General features: G+C 60.3%; 1 protein-coding gene across 1 annotated transcript; it reads right to left on the bottom strand.

The window, feature by feature from the left end:
• Positions 1-16,175, bottom strand: EFHD2 (EF-hand domain family member D2). The gene is made up of 4 exons (XM_070404145.1): positions 15,776-16,175; positions 3,575-3,722; positions 2,413-2,547; positions 1-1,565 (listed from the first exon to the last, which is right to left on the bottom strand). Exons 1-4 carry the CDS (start codon positions 16,087-16,089, stop codon positions 1,434-1,436), a joined length of 729 nt encoding a protein of 242 aa, XP_070260246.1. The 5' UTR covers positions 16,090-16,175; the 3' UTR covers positions 1-1,433.
• Between the last annotated feature and the right edge of the window lie 468 nt (positions 16,176-16,643).

Genomic DNA, 16,643 nt, shown 5'->3' with positions numbered 1-16,643 from the left:
TAGAATTTTTATCTTATTTTAGTTAAAAAAAAATAATTGTACCACCGAATGAAGAAGTAGCTCTTTGGGGGGGTGGGGAGAAGTGAGAAGGGAGACAAAAAAAAGCAATAAGCCAAAGAAAAAGAACTTCTTATATTCATCTGTGTAAACAGATCCACTAAGGCAAACGCAATCCGGGGCCAGGGCTGCCGCAGGGGCCAGCGCCCCCTAGTGTCTGTAGATTCTAAGGCCAAAAAAATAAAACCTCTGCATGTCCGACAGGAGCTTCTTAGACTCTTGGGGGGCATTTTTACTAAAATAAAGTTATCGAGCCCGAACAGCAGGGACACACACCGAAAGTTGCATAAACTGTGGCCTTGGTGGCCATTCACTGGTTGGGACTGGGTGACGGGCACAGCTTCACGACACAGCAAGAGACACACACAGACACGCACACACGTGAGCAAGCACATGGGGGCTGCGTGGGACCGGGCCGGGGGCACAGGGAGGCTGGGGTCCCCATGCTTCCTCGGGGTGGGGGTGACAGGATAGTCCCGTCGCTGGTGACAAGGCTGTGAACGTCACTCTGGGGAAGGAGGGTGTGAAAGGCCCAGGGAGGTCCCCTGCTCCCCACTGCCTGGTCCGGGCAAACCTCTTAAAGCACTTCTTGGGCGCCTCCTGGAGAGTGGAGACGTCACTGTTTTTCCTTCCTATGAGGGGCCCCCCTGCTCTCTCCAGAGCCCCCTGGGACCCTCCGGTGGACCCCGGGGGACTAGGGTGGTGTTCTGCCCCCAGGGCCTTCCCTGCCATGGCTGTGAGAGTGAGGTAGATTGACACAGCTGTGCCCTCACCCTGCCTGGCTGGGCCCGAGCACTGGGGTTGCGTGGGGTGCCAGGGCCTGGGTCCCATCACAAAAATAGAAGCCTTTCCCCTGCCTCCCCCCGCCCCCCCGCCCCCCCCATGGCTATGCCAGCAGGGAGGAGGCGGGGCTGGAGGAACAGGTGCAGGGAGGTCCCCCTCTACGAGCCAGCCAAAATTCTTGCCATCTGTCGCTCCCCCAGTCTAGGAGGGGGCGGTGCAGCCTGCCGGTGGAGGGCAGGTGGCCTCTGGGCAGGAGAGGAGGTGACAGGGAGAGGCGTGTGTGGCGGGCAGGCTCATGGGCAGAGAGCAGCGCTGGAGCAGGCAGGGGACAGCCAGGGGTGCGAGAGGGGCAGGACGCAGGGAGGGCTGGGCCAGGCAGGGAGCCAGCGCTGGGGGTGGCAGAGGGCGGGAGAGGCCGGCCACCCCTGCAAGACCCTCGCCGGGCTGTGTTCACAGACGTTTGTAGGTTTCAGTATGGTCCCTTCAGGCACGGGGAGGATCCCAGCTCAGCCTCCACTTTGCCCCCCCCTTGACCTCCCCCGCCAGCCAGACTGGGCTCTGGGCCAGGGCCCGGCGGTCGGGCCCAGCCCCGGCTACTTGAAGGTGGACTGCAGCTCCTTGAAGGCCGCCTTCCGCTGCTTCATCTCCTCCGCCTGCTTCTTCCTCTCCTCCTGCTCCGCCTTGATCTCCTCCTCGAAGCGGCTGGACACGTTGATGGCCTGGACCTGGGTGGTGGGAGGAGGAGGCGGCTCAGGGCTGGAGGGGTCCCCGCGCCTCCACGTGGGCTTTCTCTCGGGTCCGCCCAGCGATGCCCACACAGCTCCCCCTCTCACTGCCTCCAACCCGGGGCTGGGCTCTACATTCACTTCTGGAGCCTCAGTTTCTCCAGTTAGAGATGATGCTCGATAACTCTGACCTCGTGGGTTCGTTGAAAGAGATAACACAGGCCCTGTACGTGGGAGCTTCTGATGCTGCATCCTTAACCTGTTTCCTGTCCCGGGGAGACAGCTGCACAGGGCCCCCCCAATGGACCTGAACACCCCCTCAACCCCAGAAGGAGGCAGAAGGCGACCTCTGAAGGAATGTTCTTGGCTAACATGGGAAGAGGGAGCAACAAGGGAAGGTGGTGTCCCAGCCCAAGGAGGGCAGGATCCAGGAACCACTGTCCCCTCCATCTGAGCGTGCACGGAAAGGGTGCTGTGCATGGAAGTGGCCTCTGGGGGGCGCCATACTTCCTCCAGGCGGGGGCTGGCGGGGCCAGTGTCTCCCAGAGGCCCCAGGAGCCAGTGTGTTTCTGGGCCTACCCTTTAAGGCCCAGTCCTGAGTTAGTGGCCAGGGGCCACTGTCCCCTCTTCAAGAATACACACCCCTCACCCACCCGGGGGGGGCGGGGGAGCGGGAAAGGATCACAGCCTGGGCGTCAGCTCCCCATCTTCCGTCTGCAGTCCCTCAGGGCGGGAAGGATTGCTGACTCTCGAGCTAACCCAGGGCCTATCATACCCCGGCCACCCCCGTCCCTGAGCCGGGGGTCAGGGCAGCACCCTGGGCTCTGTACTTCCGTCCATTCCTCACCTTGGCCTCAAAGAAGCTCTTGGCCCCCTTGACGCCCTCGGTGGAGACGTCGATCTCGGAGAGGCGGGCCAGCACGTGCAGCCCGCTGTCCTCCTGCAGCTCCCCAGCCGCCGCCTTGCGGAAAATCAGGAGGAACTGCCCAGGGAGAAAAGCAGGGGGTGTCAGGGCGAGAGAGAGAGAGAGAGAGAGAGAGAGAGAGAGAGAGAGGAGAGCCACCCAGCCCCGCCCAGCCTCCCTGGGAGGTGTGCTCCCGGGACTGGGAGCCGGAGGTCTGGGTTCTTCCTTTCCTCTCTGGGCCTCGGTCTGCCCATCTGTACAATGGGAGACTAGGGGACCCAGCTCCTGCCCTCCCAGGATGCAGGGCTATGGCAGGCCTGCTTGTCCACACTCAGCTGCTATCAAGAGTCTTGATGACTCGGTGGGGGTTACCTCTTAACGTAGTCTCCAACGTTCCCCAGACTAACTCACTCTACATCCTCTTTGCTGAGTCCTAACAGGATATGATGGTGTCCACTTTACAGAATGAGAAAGGTTCAGGGCAGGAAGAAACCTGCCCCAAATCTCAGCCCCAGAAATGGACGAAGGATCTGAATACATGTCCTGAGTCCAAACCCTTATCCTGTACTGCCTGCCCCTTTCTCTTGCCCCGCCTCCTCTCTGCTTCCTGCTAGTCCTCCAAGGCCTGGCCCTTGCTCTTTGGAGGCCCCCTCCCCCTCGCCCCCTCCCCCTCGCCCCCTCCCCTGCTGGCATTTAACCCTATGCTGCCTGGGGGCCACTGCCACTGCCACTGGTGGGGGCCTGTTTCCCCCTCCCAGGAAGGCCTGCCATGGGCCCTCTCTCAGAGCGAGATCCGGAGTGCAAGGTGCCCCAGTCCTCAGCTCCTCTCGGCCCCGCAGCACCTGTCGCTCCCTCCGCCTGCCCCCGTCTCCTCCTGAGTCACAGCATCATGAAATTTCACGCTGGCTTCTCCCACTCTACACTCTAGGACCCGTGGGGCACAGGGCCTTCGCTGCACCCCCAGCGCCCACTCAGGGTCGGGTATACAGAAGTCACTCTGTAAGTGCTCACGACATGAAGAAATGGATGTCCCTCCTCCCTTAAGACAAACCCCGTGTTCAAGGACAATGCCACTCCACGGCAAAGGGGGGGGGGGGGGTCTCACCTCCCGGAAGCTGAGCTTGCTGTCAAAGTCCTCGTCCACCTCCTTGATCATGTTTTTCAGGCCCAGATGGGTCTGGGGGGCTCCAAGTTTCTCCATCATGAGCTTTAGCTCCATCAGGTCGATGAAGCCGTCCCGGCCGGCATCGTACCTGTGAGCACAAGGAGACAGGCCTATGGACACCCTGACATGGCATACTTGACCAGGCAGAGCGGCCACAAGCCAGAGTGCCAGGGCTCAGAGGGCACCACCCACCAACATGTCATCGCATCACAGCTGAAGGGGACCTCAGCCCAGGCGGAGTCCTGATCTATGACCCAACTAGTGCTTGGTTACCTCTGATGATGGGGAACTCACTACATGGCCTGGTGGCCTCCTGCATGTTAAACAGTACTGTTTGGGGCAAGCCTGCGGTACAAGGAAGCTGAAACCATAGTCTCTCTGTGCTGAATGAGATAGGAACAAGCAGGGAGAAGAAGTTCACAATACCACGGGGGTATGGATTGGTGGGGGTGGGCTCTCCTGTTAGCATTCACTAACCATTTCCAGGGTTACCTGAGGGGCATCTTGCCCCATCTCTCTCCTCCTCCATGCCCCCTCCCAGGAGGGAGGCAGAAGGTGCCACGTGTCACAGGGCAGGCCCAGTGGTCACAGGAGGGAGGGCCACTAGTCGTTTTCCCAGGGGGCGGCTGGGTGTGCCCAGGGAAGGAGCTGTGCAGGGCGCCTGCAGCGAGCCGTGGGGTATGGCTGGTGGCTGGAGAGGTCTGGAGCCGGGATTAGGTGACGACAGAGTCTCTGCTCTACACGGTTCAGGTCTCTTTCTACCACCCAGGGCCTGGCACAGACAGGATGGGGTAGGGAGTGGAGTCTCAGTGTCCCTCTCAACTGGCCTCCTGTGTCAGAGCCTGACCAGGGTGGGAGCTGGCCTCCAGCCCTGTCCCCTGGCCCCCGGCGGGGGAGGCGCTGCCCTGGAGCGCACAGCTCGGCAGAGGTGGGTGTTGTTCGCACAGACCCGCCGGGCCCTCTATCAGGCTAAGCAGACCCCGGCCTGCCTGTCTCCTGCTGGGCTGGGAGTGGTCGCAGGGCTGGGAGAATGGGCCTTCTGAGCCTAAAGAAACCTTGTGCAGTCCCCGAGGCCTCAAGCTGGCTGGGTGACAGAGGGGCTGGGTTCCAGAAACCTGTGCTGAAGACTGGACATTCCTACCTAAACACCCATCTCAATCCTCTGCCCTCCTCGGGGCTCCCCAGCCCCCTTCCCTTCTCTGGTTACACATGAACGTCACACAACTTTGGACATCTAACAGCAACTACTCTTTGAAATCTGTCCTTGTGCCAGGAACTTGACATACTTTATTTTACTTAATTCTCAAAATAACCTTATTTTTGCCCAGCCGTCGTGGCTCAGTGGTTGAGCATCCACCTCTGAACCAGGAGGTCACGGTTCGATTCCCAGTCAGGGCACATGCCCAGTTGCGGGCTCAATAACCTGGGGGCGTGCATGAGGCAGCCGATCAATAATTCTCTCTCATCACTGATGTTTCTGCTTCTCTCTCCCTCTCCTTTCCTCTCTGAAATCAATAAAAAAATATTTAAAAAACAAGTATTTTATAACGGAGGCTCAGAGAGGTTCAGTGTCCTGCCCAAGGTCACACAGCAGTAAAAAAGAGAGCTGGGCTATCCCTTCCCCCCACAACGTGTCTGGCTCATAAACCTGCACATTTGCTCTGGGCCCAGCCCCGCTCCACATGTCCTGGGGCTGCCAGCAGAACAGAGACGCCTGCCTGGAGCCTGGAGCGCTGAGCGGAGCATTTGTGCAAGGGGTATAAATAGTTCCCGAGCGAGTGAGTCAGTGGTTGGAAATGGTGCGGCACATGGAACACAGGATCCTCAGGCCTTCTTCCCCACCACGCGAGCGGGTGGAATGGGGATAGACGGGCCAGCGGTCCCTAGGGTAGTGGCCATAGCTGGGCTGGAAGCAGATGCGAGTGTGTAGAGGGTTGTGGGAGTCTGGAGGGTTGGACAGGCCCATGATCCCATGGTCCAGGCTCTACTTAGAGCTGGAGGAACCTTTTTTTGGGGGGGGGGGGCAAGGCAGCAGCCCCTCCTTCCATCTTTGGAGGCTGTTTGCCAGTTGGGAATGGGCTGGGTGGCCACTGTGTGACCCTTAGTGACAGGTTGGAAACAGCCTGGTGAGGACTTTCCTAGGGACTCCCCTCCTAGGAAAACAAGGCTCCTACTGTTTCCTGAACTTGGGCTCCCATGAAGGTCAGGGACATGTCAGGACCAGTGCAGGCTGCCTGGGTTCCAGTAGCCGGTGCCATGTAAGCCTCAGGCCAAGGCTGAGACCCCCCTGCCATCCTGGCGACTCTCACAGGGTCACTGTGTGGGCTGGGTTCATGCACGCCAGCACTCAGCACCTGCTTATAGAGCTGGCTCCAGAAATGGCAGCCGCCACCCCTGTAACAAGATGTAGTTGCCGTTAGCAAGCTCCTACTATGTAGCAGGCACGTTCTCTTTACACCCTCTGCGCTCAGCCATCCTGGGAGGTCAGCAGTACGTCCCCATGGGATGAGGGGGGAACCAGGGCTGTAGAGGCGAAGGCACTGGCCCGGTAACCAGCAGGCCGGGGATTTGAACCCCCTCCCTCCGATTCCCACACTCCACTCTCCGCCGCCCCACCCTCTCCTGAGCCCCGCTGTATTTACTGCTCAAGCGGCCGGGTTTCTCCCGCAGCCAGTGGTGGCTCAGTTTCAGAGGAAGTGCAGATAAAGTGTCCAAACTTGGACGGAAACTTGGGCTCTGGATTTCTTGGTCTCTGGCAGCTCCCGGGCCTGGCTGCGCTGCAGCCGAAACCACAGCTTGAACCGCCGCCTGCATCAATCAAAGGTCGATCAATTACTGAGCCTGGGCCCCATCCTGGGCAGGCTCCAGCCCCCAGGGGGGCAATGCAGGGACTGGCCAAAGTGCCAGTGGATTGATAGCCAAGGGGGCGGGGGTGATGGAGGTCAGGGAGAGGCCAGGTGCTGGGGTGGGAGCCGGGCCCCCAGAGGTGACACTGGAGAAGGCTGTTCCCATGAGATCCCCCCGGGGAGGGGGACCCGCATGTGCCCTGGGCTCTGCCAGGTACCAGGGTTAACCTGAAGATGACCTTGAAGGTTTGCGCTCACATCAACTCTGCTGAGACTGACCTGGGTCCGAACCTCTGACCTGCCACCTGCTGGCTGGGTGACCCTGGTCAAATCACCTGTCTCTGAAATCCTCCATTTTCCCATCCTGGGTATCAGCGGACCCATCTCAGGATCGAGGAAAGGGTTAAAAGAGATCCTAGCACAGATCCTAGCCAATGGTAAGCACTTAGTTAATACAAATAATTTTAAAAAATAAGTCTATTATTGTTAATGTCTACCTTTAGGATCAAAGATTAAATGAGATTATAGATATAAAACGCCTCATACACAGTAAGTGCTTAAAAGCTGCTAATTTCATTATAACAACAGTGGCCATTGAGAACCTTTTGAGAGCCAGACACTATGTTAAGAACTTTGCACATATTGGTAACAATAACGTTAATGATAATAAGAAATACAACGGCTTCTCCCCTGGTACCAGGCCTGACGGTGCATGCTGGGCGGACATGCCTGTTGTAGGCTGGCCGGGAGGCAGGGGGTGGACAAGGGGTCCCCGAGATCCCTCCAGCATCTCCCCCTCCTCTGAAGGTCCACCACATCCCCCACTAGGTCTGATTCAAAGACCCAGCCCCTGGGGGAGGGGGAAAGACAGCAGGACACAGTCCTTCACTCTCGTGCTGGGCAGAGGGAGAGAGGAGCCCCGGCCCTAGATTACTCTCCTGTCCCTCCTCTGACAGGGAGGGAAGAGACTAAGGCAGAGACTGTCATTGCGCCACAGCAGGTAGGTGACTGGCCACGCAGGAGAGAATGATGCTCTAGGATGGAGGGAGACAGGCATCTCCCTGGCTGGGGAGGGCCTCTCATTCATCCATCAGCCCTCTCCCTGAGCTGGAACAGAGGCTGCAGGTGGCTCAGAGGATCCAGGGAAAGAGTTGGCACAGGAGAGCCATCTGAATAGCCTGGTCTACCCCCTTCATGTTCTGTGGGGACACTGGGGCCCAGAGCGGGCAGCAACCAGCCCAGGGTCACACGGTTGGCAGCTCGCAAGATTCCAAAATCTGTCCTACCTGCCTACCTGCCTCCCTCTTCTTCCTGGTCCCATGGAGGGTCCCGAATTCTCAAGTTTGCAGGGTGAGGGGAGGCTGGGCTGAGAGCCCGGAGTGGGGCCTGCTTGGGAGGCCCAATTCCGTCAGCAAGACTGGCAACAAAGCTCCCGGGCTGGGAGCTCAGCACTTTTCTCCAGCACTGGAGGGAGGTGGCTGCACTGGCACCGTGCCCACATTCCTCCCCGCCTCCCCCTGAATAGTTCTCAACAGGGAGGGCTCGGCAGCTGCCGCCCGGGATGCTGGTGACAAAATCCCCTCCCATCCGTCCTTGAAAGTGGCACAGCCAGCCACCACCCAGGCGGACTTTGTCCTTTGGGAAGAGCAGGTCCCACCAGCCGGCTGCTCCTCCACCCTCCCTCCCCGGTTCTGATAACCAGGAGTCATGGGGGTGGGCAGTGGCTGGCTTCCCTACAGCGGACAGTGTTGTCCCCATTTCATAAGAATATTATTAGTGTCTACTCTTTACTGAGCACTTACTATGTGCCAGGCACTGTGCAAGTGTTCTGAATCAGATCTTCACAGGAACGCTGTGAAGCAGGCATAAATATCCCCATAATACAGATGAAGAGACTGAGGCTCAGGGAGCAAGTGACTTGGCTGAAGCCACAGTTCACAGGAACATAGCTGGGGTCCGAACCCAGGCCTATTGGAAAACACGCACTTTTAACTACTGTGCTACATTCTGATGCCTACAAGACCCTGTAGCAGAGAAGCCCAGGCTGGGGAGGGGATACTGGAGGCCATCTCTTGTAGCCATTTGTGAGGGTCAGATTGTCAATGTGGTTTTCCTGCTTGGCGTCTGACATGCTACTGAGGGCGGGAGGCTCACCGCCTCCTTCAGGCAGCCTGTTTTGGCTTTGGCCCGCCCCATCCGTCAGCTGTGCTGCACAGCCCGGTGGCAGTTGAGGAGCTATGGCAGCTACTGCACGTGGGGAAGGCAGGAGCAGCTGGTTTGGGAGCACAGGGGACCCCGATCTGTCTCTCCTGATTCCCATCCTAGGCCTTTGCTGATGGCCCCTCTGCCCACCGGAGTCCAGGAAGACAGACAACTGGAGGTGGTGTTTATGGACCAAGAACCCGTCTTCCCTCCCATGTCCGCATCCCCCCCCCCCACACCCTCCCCCAACCTGGCTTTGGTCTCAGCATTCACAGACCTGGTCCTCCCCCATCTTGTCTGGGGAGGCCCCAGTAGCTCCCAGGCCTCTACTCTTTGTCTTACGAAATGGAAACCTAGGTCCCTTGGGGGCAGGGACATTCTGCCAGAAAGAAAAATCCTGGCTTTGCTGTTACATACAGCCAGCCCGGCCCTGCCGCCCCCCCCCCCCCCCCCACCAGGGTGGATGCGCACATGCTGGGTGACGACTGCTTGGCAGTGCCCATCCGTTCCGCACGCCCCCACCAGCGACTGCCTGACTCATGCAGGGAAAACCCAGCTGCTCACCACTTCCTCTTGTCTTATCTGCAGAATCTGAAAGGTAACCTGTTGCCCTGCGTCAGCCAAGGGTGTGTGAGCCTGCGCGCATGTGCTGCTCTGAGGATCAAGTGGGAGACCCGAGGCTGATGGCAACCTGCGGGGGGCTGTCGGGGCTTGGGAACATCCCAAGTGGGGGGTTCAACCGCTTCACGCTGGCCTGGGAGGGGCAACACCCTCCACCCCTAGTGTCAGCGGTGGGTTTCCCGTCAGCTCACCCTAAACCGCCTCCCTCCCTGCCCGCTCTCAGCAACATGCACACCCGGTGGGTCTGGTTAAAATGCCGATTCTGATCCAGTAGATCTGGGACGGCACCTGGGCATCTGCGTTTCCACCAGCTCCCGAGCGATGCGGGTGCTGCCCTATCTGGGTCCCCTGGGAGCCGGGGACTTGGAGTCGAGGCAGACCTGATTTCAAGTCCTATCTCACGTTCCTTTCGAGCTGGGTGGCTTTGGACAAGTCATGTGAAGCTCCTTGAGGCTCAGTCTACTTATCAGTGAAATGGGTGATGACGGGTGTTAAAGAAGGATGAAAGAGATATGGCGCCTGCAAGGGAGTGGCCCTTTCAATTAGAGGAAGGCCGAGTGCTGGGGAGGGCTGGAGCTGGGTCTCCACACAGGCCAGGAACCGGGGGCTTCCTTCCTGGCACGGAACCCCCACTTCTCTGCAGGCCTTGAAAAGCAGAAGTCAGCCCAGCAGAAGGCTGCCCGGCAGCCAGAGGGAACTCGGCTGCTGGAGGGTGTGGGGACCGTCCCTGCTGAGGTGGCAGTGACTCCCTCCCCTGGCAGGAAAGGCCTTTAACCTCCCCTGAGGCAGCAGGGCCTGGCCTCCCAGAGCCGGGACAGCTGAAGCCAGCCTTGGGCCCAGAGGGCAGGGAGGAGAGAAGGCTGCCGGGAAGGTGCAAACCAAATGGGAACTAAATGTCCCAGGGGGAGGAGAAAGGTGACTCAGAACCATAAGGGAAGGAGGGCGAGCAGAGGGTGAACACCGAGGTTGGAAATCCTCTCTCCCCAGAGAGTCAAGCTTCTGGCTGCTGCTGGTGGAAGGTCCCAACCTCTGCATCCCCCAGAGGGTCTTCCCCTGAGGCTCCGAAAGTCTCCTGTCCCCCAACCATAAACACAGCCCTCGCCTGGCCACAGGAACTCCCTGGACCTGGTTCTAATCCGGCCGCCTCCATGAGCCTCAATGTCCTCATCTGGCAAATGGGGATAAAAAGGACAGGACTCAGCTCACTGTGCGGGCGTGAGGATTAAATTCAGTTTCTGAAATAACACACATGGGCTCCTTAACTGACCTTGGTGTGGCTCCATTGAACAGGGCGAGGGTGTGGAGGCAGGGGCTGGCTGCGGAGAGCCCAGCGTCATGGCAATCCCTTAGAACTTCCATTGCTTGTGGGAGAAATAAAGAAATGGAACCTCCCATCTCTAGCCCAGTGGGCCCATCCTCTCTCCCGCAAAGGCCCCTATACACGCTGCTCTCTGGGCCTTTAGGCTCCTCGAGGGCAGGACCTGGTTCTTCCCGCAGTTTCTGGTGGGACTTGCACACAGCAGAACCTTAATGTAACGTCTGTTAGATGAGTGATCCAAAGAGTGGACTGGAGGTTTTTCAGAATCACCACCTATGTTCCCCAAGACCCACAGACCAGACCCGATGGTGGACTCTACAAAGGCTTAGGACTTTTAGAACTTACTCCTCAGAACTTCACCTGGCACCTGCTGCAGCCCCGGGGGAAACTGAGGCTCAGAGAAGCTGGGCATCGGGCCCAGCCGCCCAGCGGGCAGTAGCGATCGGGCGTCGGGAGTTCTGCTTTTGTACCACTCCGGAGCCGCTGTCTGCTCTTCCCCTTTTTCTGCCACCTGCCTTCCGCGTAACTACGAGATAATGAATTCCTGTCCCCATTTTTGCTATTTATCGAAGCCATGTGGAGCTGTCAATCAGAGCGTCTGTCAGCAGGTGCGCCTGCCTTGCTGGGTCCCTGTCACTCTGGCCCAAATCAGGCTCGCTGCCAGCCCAGGAGCTCCCTGGGGGTAGGGGGAGGCAGCCTGGTGACAGCTCAGACAACCACCGCTAGAGCTGGGGCTGATGGTGACAGGAACTCACTAAGGACTGACTTCGTGCCGAGCACTGGGTTACGTGCTACAGGCCAGGCCACCCCTGTGACGGGGGTGCCATGGTTCTCCCTGTTCTGGGGTGAGGAACTGAGGCTCAGAAAGGGTTCAGTGTTCCGTCCCAGGACCCAGAGCCGCAGAGTCCAAAGGCCCTTCCCCTAACCACTGCACCACACTGCCTTCCAGGAAGGAGCGGGGAGGTGCTGTGAGCGGCAAGAATCCGAGCAGGAGAAGAGGAGGGAGGGCAGGGCGGGAGGGAGGAGGAGTCCAGGAGAGGGAAGCCTGCCTCTGACGCAAGGGGTCATGAGATGAGGTGGCTGGGGACCGGGCTGGGCAAGGCAGGGAACTAGGGCATCTTCCTCAGATTCCGCAGCCGGGTCAGAATTACACGGCTGCCTACGTCTCTGGCAGGTCTCGGCTTACCAAACCCTGCAGAGTCCCACGCAGGCTGTTGCCAGCCCAGAGGGGGCCCCCCTGACGCTCTCTGGGGCCACACCTTCCCCGCTTGCCTGGAGGGTTCCAGAGACAGCCCTGGGGGAGTGGGTGGGGAGTGGGTGGATTAGAGGCAGTGGACGCAGCCCGAGCCGCACAGGGAGGGAGGACGGACTGTCCAGGCTCCGCTGACGTGGTGCACCCACGTGCCGGCCGGCGCCAGAGCTCTACATGCGTCACCTCGCGGAGCTTCAGCCCCAGAAGTGGGCACCATTATCCCCACTGTCCAGACCAGGATGCTCTGGCTCAGCCACTGAAGACCTCCCTGGGACCCCAAGCAAATCACTACACCTTTCTGGGTCTCAGTTTCCTCCTCTGTAAAATGGGGAGAAGGGCTGGGGTCAACCCTCGAGGTCTGTCCCTGCTGGACCCCGCATGGCTGTGCGTGAGGTCAGTGACGGTGGTGGAGAGCCCCTGTCCCCCGTCCCCTTCACTGCCCCCCACCTCCCTCCTCAGGAAGCATCTGCCGACAACACGGATGGATGGATGGACTGGAAAACCCCGGGAGGCAGTCCTGCCACCTAGAAGGGCTCAGGACCCCTCGGTAATCAGGCCACTGCCGAATCCCCTTTGGGAATCATCAGGGAGAGCCTGCTCCTTGACAGGTGGGAGGACTGAGGCCCAGGGCGGGCAGGCGCACTAGGTAACTTGGGGGGCAGAGCCACAAGACGCCCAGGCTCCTGGCCTCCAAGGAAAGGCCGGCTCCCAGCTCCCTCTGACCTCCCATCTCCTGCACGGGGCTCCGGTGGACGGCTTCCCAGGAGGGCCGGACCCCCCTCCCTGCCCCGGGAGCTGGGGACCAGGGTGGAAGTCAGAGCCCTGGCTGTGGTCCTGAGGCCCGGCTGGGACCCGGCGGGTTGCAGCCCCTCGCAGGCAGCAGAAGCAGAACGGGGGTTTTGTCCTCCACGAGAGCCTGGCTGTTGGCGGCTCACCACCGGCCTGGGCGGGCTGGGCTCGGCTGGCACAGTGGAGCCTTGTTTCCTTGAATACAAAGTCTGCAGCTTTCCATTCAGGCCAGGGCCCCCGGCGGGCAGCACTTCCTTCCCTAGAAGTCCAGCTCCCGGGCCCCTTCCTGCCCCTCACCCCTCCCAACGCGCCCCAGCAAGCGAGCGGCAGTGGTGCCAAGAGGCGGCCTGCAAGGGTTCAACTCCCCCAAGTCTTCATCAAAGTTCTCGTCAAACTAACACCAAAAACAGCCTCTGCAAAAAGCCAGCTGGTTCTGCAACCGCAGCTTCGAGACCACTCCCCCCAGCCTCGGCCCCAAGGCCCTGCTCTGGGGGGTGGCTGGGCTCTCCCAAAGGGCCCATGTTTTTCTTGACAGGGGGCGGGGAGGGATGCTGTGGAACCCCAAGAGAAGGAGGGCTCCAGGGGAGAGGAGGGGGCTGGTGCTGGGTGGGTCCACAAGGCAGAAAATCACCCCTGAACATGAAGGGGTGTTGGAGGCGTGTGTTTTTCCACGTGGAAGCCGATGGCTGTGACGGGAAACGCGGAAAGGAAGGAAGAGCATGGGTTTTAGCGGCAGAGACCTGGGTTCAGATCCTGACAAGTTACGTCTGTGCCCAAACTCCCCAACTGTGCCGTGGGAATGATGGCCCCGGGGCTCGGAGGATCGGTGAGCTCCTAAGTGCCTTGGTGCTACTGATGCAGGGATCGAGGCTGCGCTGAGTACCCTCGCCTGCACTCCGGGGCAGCCTGGACAAGGAAGCTCTAGACCAGCGGTTCTCAACCTTCCTAATGCCGCGACCCTTTAATACAGTTCCTCATGTTGTGGTGACCCCCAATTTCATTGTCACAAATTGAACATAATTAAAGCATAGTGATTCATCACAAAAACAATATGTAATTATATATATGTTTTCCGATGGTCTTAGGCGACCCCTGTGAAAGGGTCGTTCGACCCCCAAAGGGGTTGCGACCCACAGGTTGAGAACCGCTGCTCTAGACAGTGAAGCGACAGGCATCCTGAGCTCAGGGAACTTTCAATCTATTCCTGCCAGAATTCTGGAAATCTTCACCTCCTGGAAACCCCGGAAATGTCCTTGTTGGGAGATTTCCTTGCTTTCCCGACCGTGCCAACCTCTGGCTGGCAAGAAACTTTAGAACTTCCAACAAGTCGAGTCAAAGAGGCAGCCGCAGGGCCCTGGGACCGGCAGGCAGAGGCCCAGAGGGGAGTCAAGGGCTCTTTTCCCCCAGGATGGCCCCTAGCAAAGTATGGGGCACCCAGCCCTCCAGGCCTGGGAACCAGAAACCTCTTCCCCTGCGTTGTTGGGGCCAAATGCAGAAGCAGCAGCTGCAGCAAGTGCGAGAAGTGGGAAGAGCCTTTATCCAGCTCTGGGATTGCAAAACCCCACCTTCTTGGGCTTCCTGCTTGCGGGCCGGACAGTCAGCTGTCTGTGGCTGAGACACAGCCCCAGCCGGCTCTCCCTCCTGCCTGGGGCAAGGTGGGCCCAGCACCCCTCCCTGGCCTTGGGCTGTTTGTCCCTGGTCAGAGACCTCCTGACTCCTCCACCCTAGACCTGGCCTCCACCCTAGACCTGGCCTCCTGATAGTTCCACTTCCTCCCAGATCCACTCCAGACCAGGACTCCTGGGCTGGGTCCCCTCTAGAAGTCAAAGGCAGGACAGGAAGTGGGAAGGGTGCCAAAGGGAGGGGGGCTAGCGGGGAGTGTGGCTGACCATCTCAATCCCAACTGGGTTGAATCAGGGGTGACCAGAGGGATCTGGAACCCTTTCTCTCTAGTCCTTCAACGGAGACAGTAGGGTGTTTATTTGAGGGGAAGGGCTAAGTCCATCCACCAAGGTGCCTGGCCAACCTGCTGAGAACACAGGTGTGGGGCTATGTGGAGTGAAGGGCAAGGCTGGAGCAACTGGGAAGTGAGGAAGGTGTGGGGCATCTGGGACCCTGTGTGGGGCGGGAAGGAGACACACAGTAGCAAGGAGGGCACAGGGGAGGGGGTGAGGAGAGATGGGACTTTCTGAAGGAAGCAGGGGCAGTGACAGCAAAGCGGCTGGGTGGGGTTGGGGTGAGGGCAAGAGGAGGGAGGGGCAGTGTGTGGGGAGAGGAGGGGACTGAGCCTTAGGAGATATTTGGGGGGGAGGGAGAGGTTGCACATACCTGCAAAATAGGGGGGGCAGGGACTGAGGGGTCCCTCCTTAGGAAGACCACCTGAGGGTCAAGGTTCAGGGTCCTGGCTAACAGAGTGGGGGTAGGGGTGGGAGGGGCTGAAGGGTTTTGATCATAGTTATAGTTTGCTACCAGGTGCTGAATAACTACAGGGGGAGGGGGAGTGGATCTGAGACAGGCAGAGGGAGTGAACAGACCCCAAGGTGAGGAACGTGCGTGGCATGGGGTGCAGGGTATGGTTACCTTTGCTGAATCGCTGGGGGGGGGGGGGTGTTGGGGGGGGATTTGGGTAGCTTGTGGGGGGCGGAAGGGGCTCCTGGGGAGTCCTCAGTCTCAGTGTCAGGTGGTGGGGGAACGTCACTAACAGGGCAGGTCCTAGGCCAGCGACCCGGAGTGTTCAGAGCCATGTAAGCAGGGAGAGTGGGGGCTCCCCGGGCTCGTGATGATCTAGAAGGAGCCGCCGGGTCCCCCACTCCGGTGCATGTGTCTGGTGCACTGGGGGCGGCGTCACCCAGCGAGGGGTTGCGAGCTACGGCCTGGGGATGCCCAGACCCATTCGCCTGGTGGGGTGGAGGGTTCAGCTCGTGTTTATCTGGAAGGGGCTGCCAGGTCCCCATCCCTGGTTGCCGGGATTCGGGGAGCTAGGCTGGCAGCAGGGTCCCCATCCCTGGTTGCCGGGATTCGGGGAGCCAGGCTGGCAGCAGGGGTCCCGGGGCGGCGCGGGATCGGGGTTGGGGCCCCGAGGCGGCTGGCGGGGTGGTGGTGGGGGCACTCACTGCTTGAACATCTTCTCCATGTCCTTGATCTGCTTCCTGGAGAACTCCTTGAACTCGGTGTAGGGATTGAAGACGCGGCGGCTGGGCGACTGGGGCTCGCCGATGCCCTGGTTGAGGTCGGCGCGCCGCAGCAGCTTGGCGCTCAGCTCGTCGTCCGCGCTGCCCAGCGCCTCGGCCGCCTCGTCCTGCGCCCCGGCCGCCGCCGCCGCCGCCCCGTTCAGGCCGGGCTGCTCGGGGGCCTCGCCGCCGCCCTCGCCCTCGTCCTCCATCTGCAGCCGCCGGCTCAGCTTGCTGGCCAGCTCGTCCGTGGCCATGGTGGCCCGCGCGGCGATCGCCTCGGCCCGGCCCCTGCTCGCTCGCCGCGCGCCCGCACGGCCTCTGGCGCGCTCTTCCTCTTCCTGACACTCCCCGCGCGCGGCGCCGCCCCGGAGGTGGGACTTGCGCCCCTCGGGGCCCGCCCGCTCCCCGCCCCCGCCCCGGGCCCTGCGCGGCGGGCGCGGGCTGGGAGTCAGGCGCTGGGGTTGGAGTGAGCCGGTGGCGTCCGAGCCTGCCACCATCCGCCCCGTGAGATGGGGATCTCCGTAAAAACCCACTCCCGGCCCCATTCTCACTGCGCCCCTGAGCGGGAGAGGTCGGGCTGGGGCCCGGAACCGGCGGGAAGGAAGAGGGGCTCCCCGCTTTGCAGTCTGGGTGTGCGGGGGTCGCCACCCCCAACCCCTGCTCTGGAATCTCCACGCGGTGGAGTCGTGATCCTGTGTCCGTGACACCCTGTCGGTTGTCATGGAGACGACTCGTTGTTACACTCTGGCGTTATCACGGAGGGTTGCATGGGTATGAAGAAGGTGGACCCGGTGAGCAGGGACCATCC

This window comes from Myotis yumanensis, unplaced genomic scaffold (assembly GCF_028538775.1).
Source record: "Myotis yumanensis isolate MYYU_CA2020_CCGP unplaced genomic scaffold, mMyoYum1.0.hap1 SCAF_2, whole genome shotgun sequence".
In the NCBI taxonomy this organism is placed as follows: domain Eukaryota; kingdom Metazoa; phylum Chordata; class Mammalia; order Chiroptera; family Vespertilionidae; genus Myotis; species Myotis yumanensis.
This window is presented reverse-complemented; position numbering and strand designations above follow the sequence as displayed.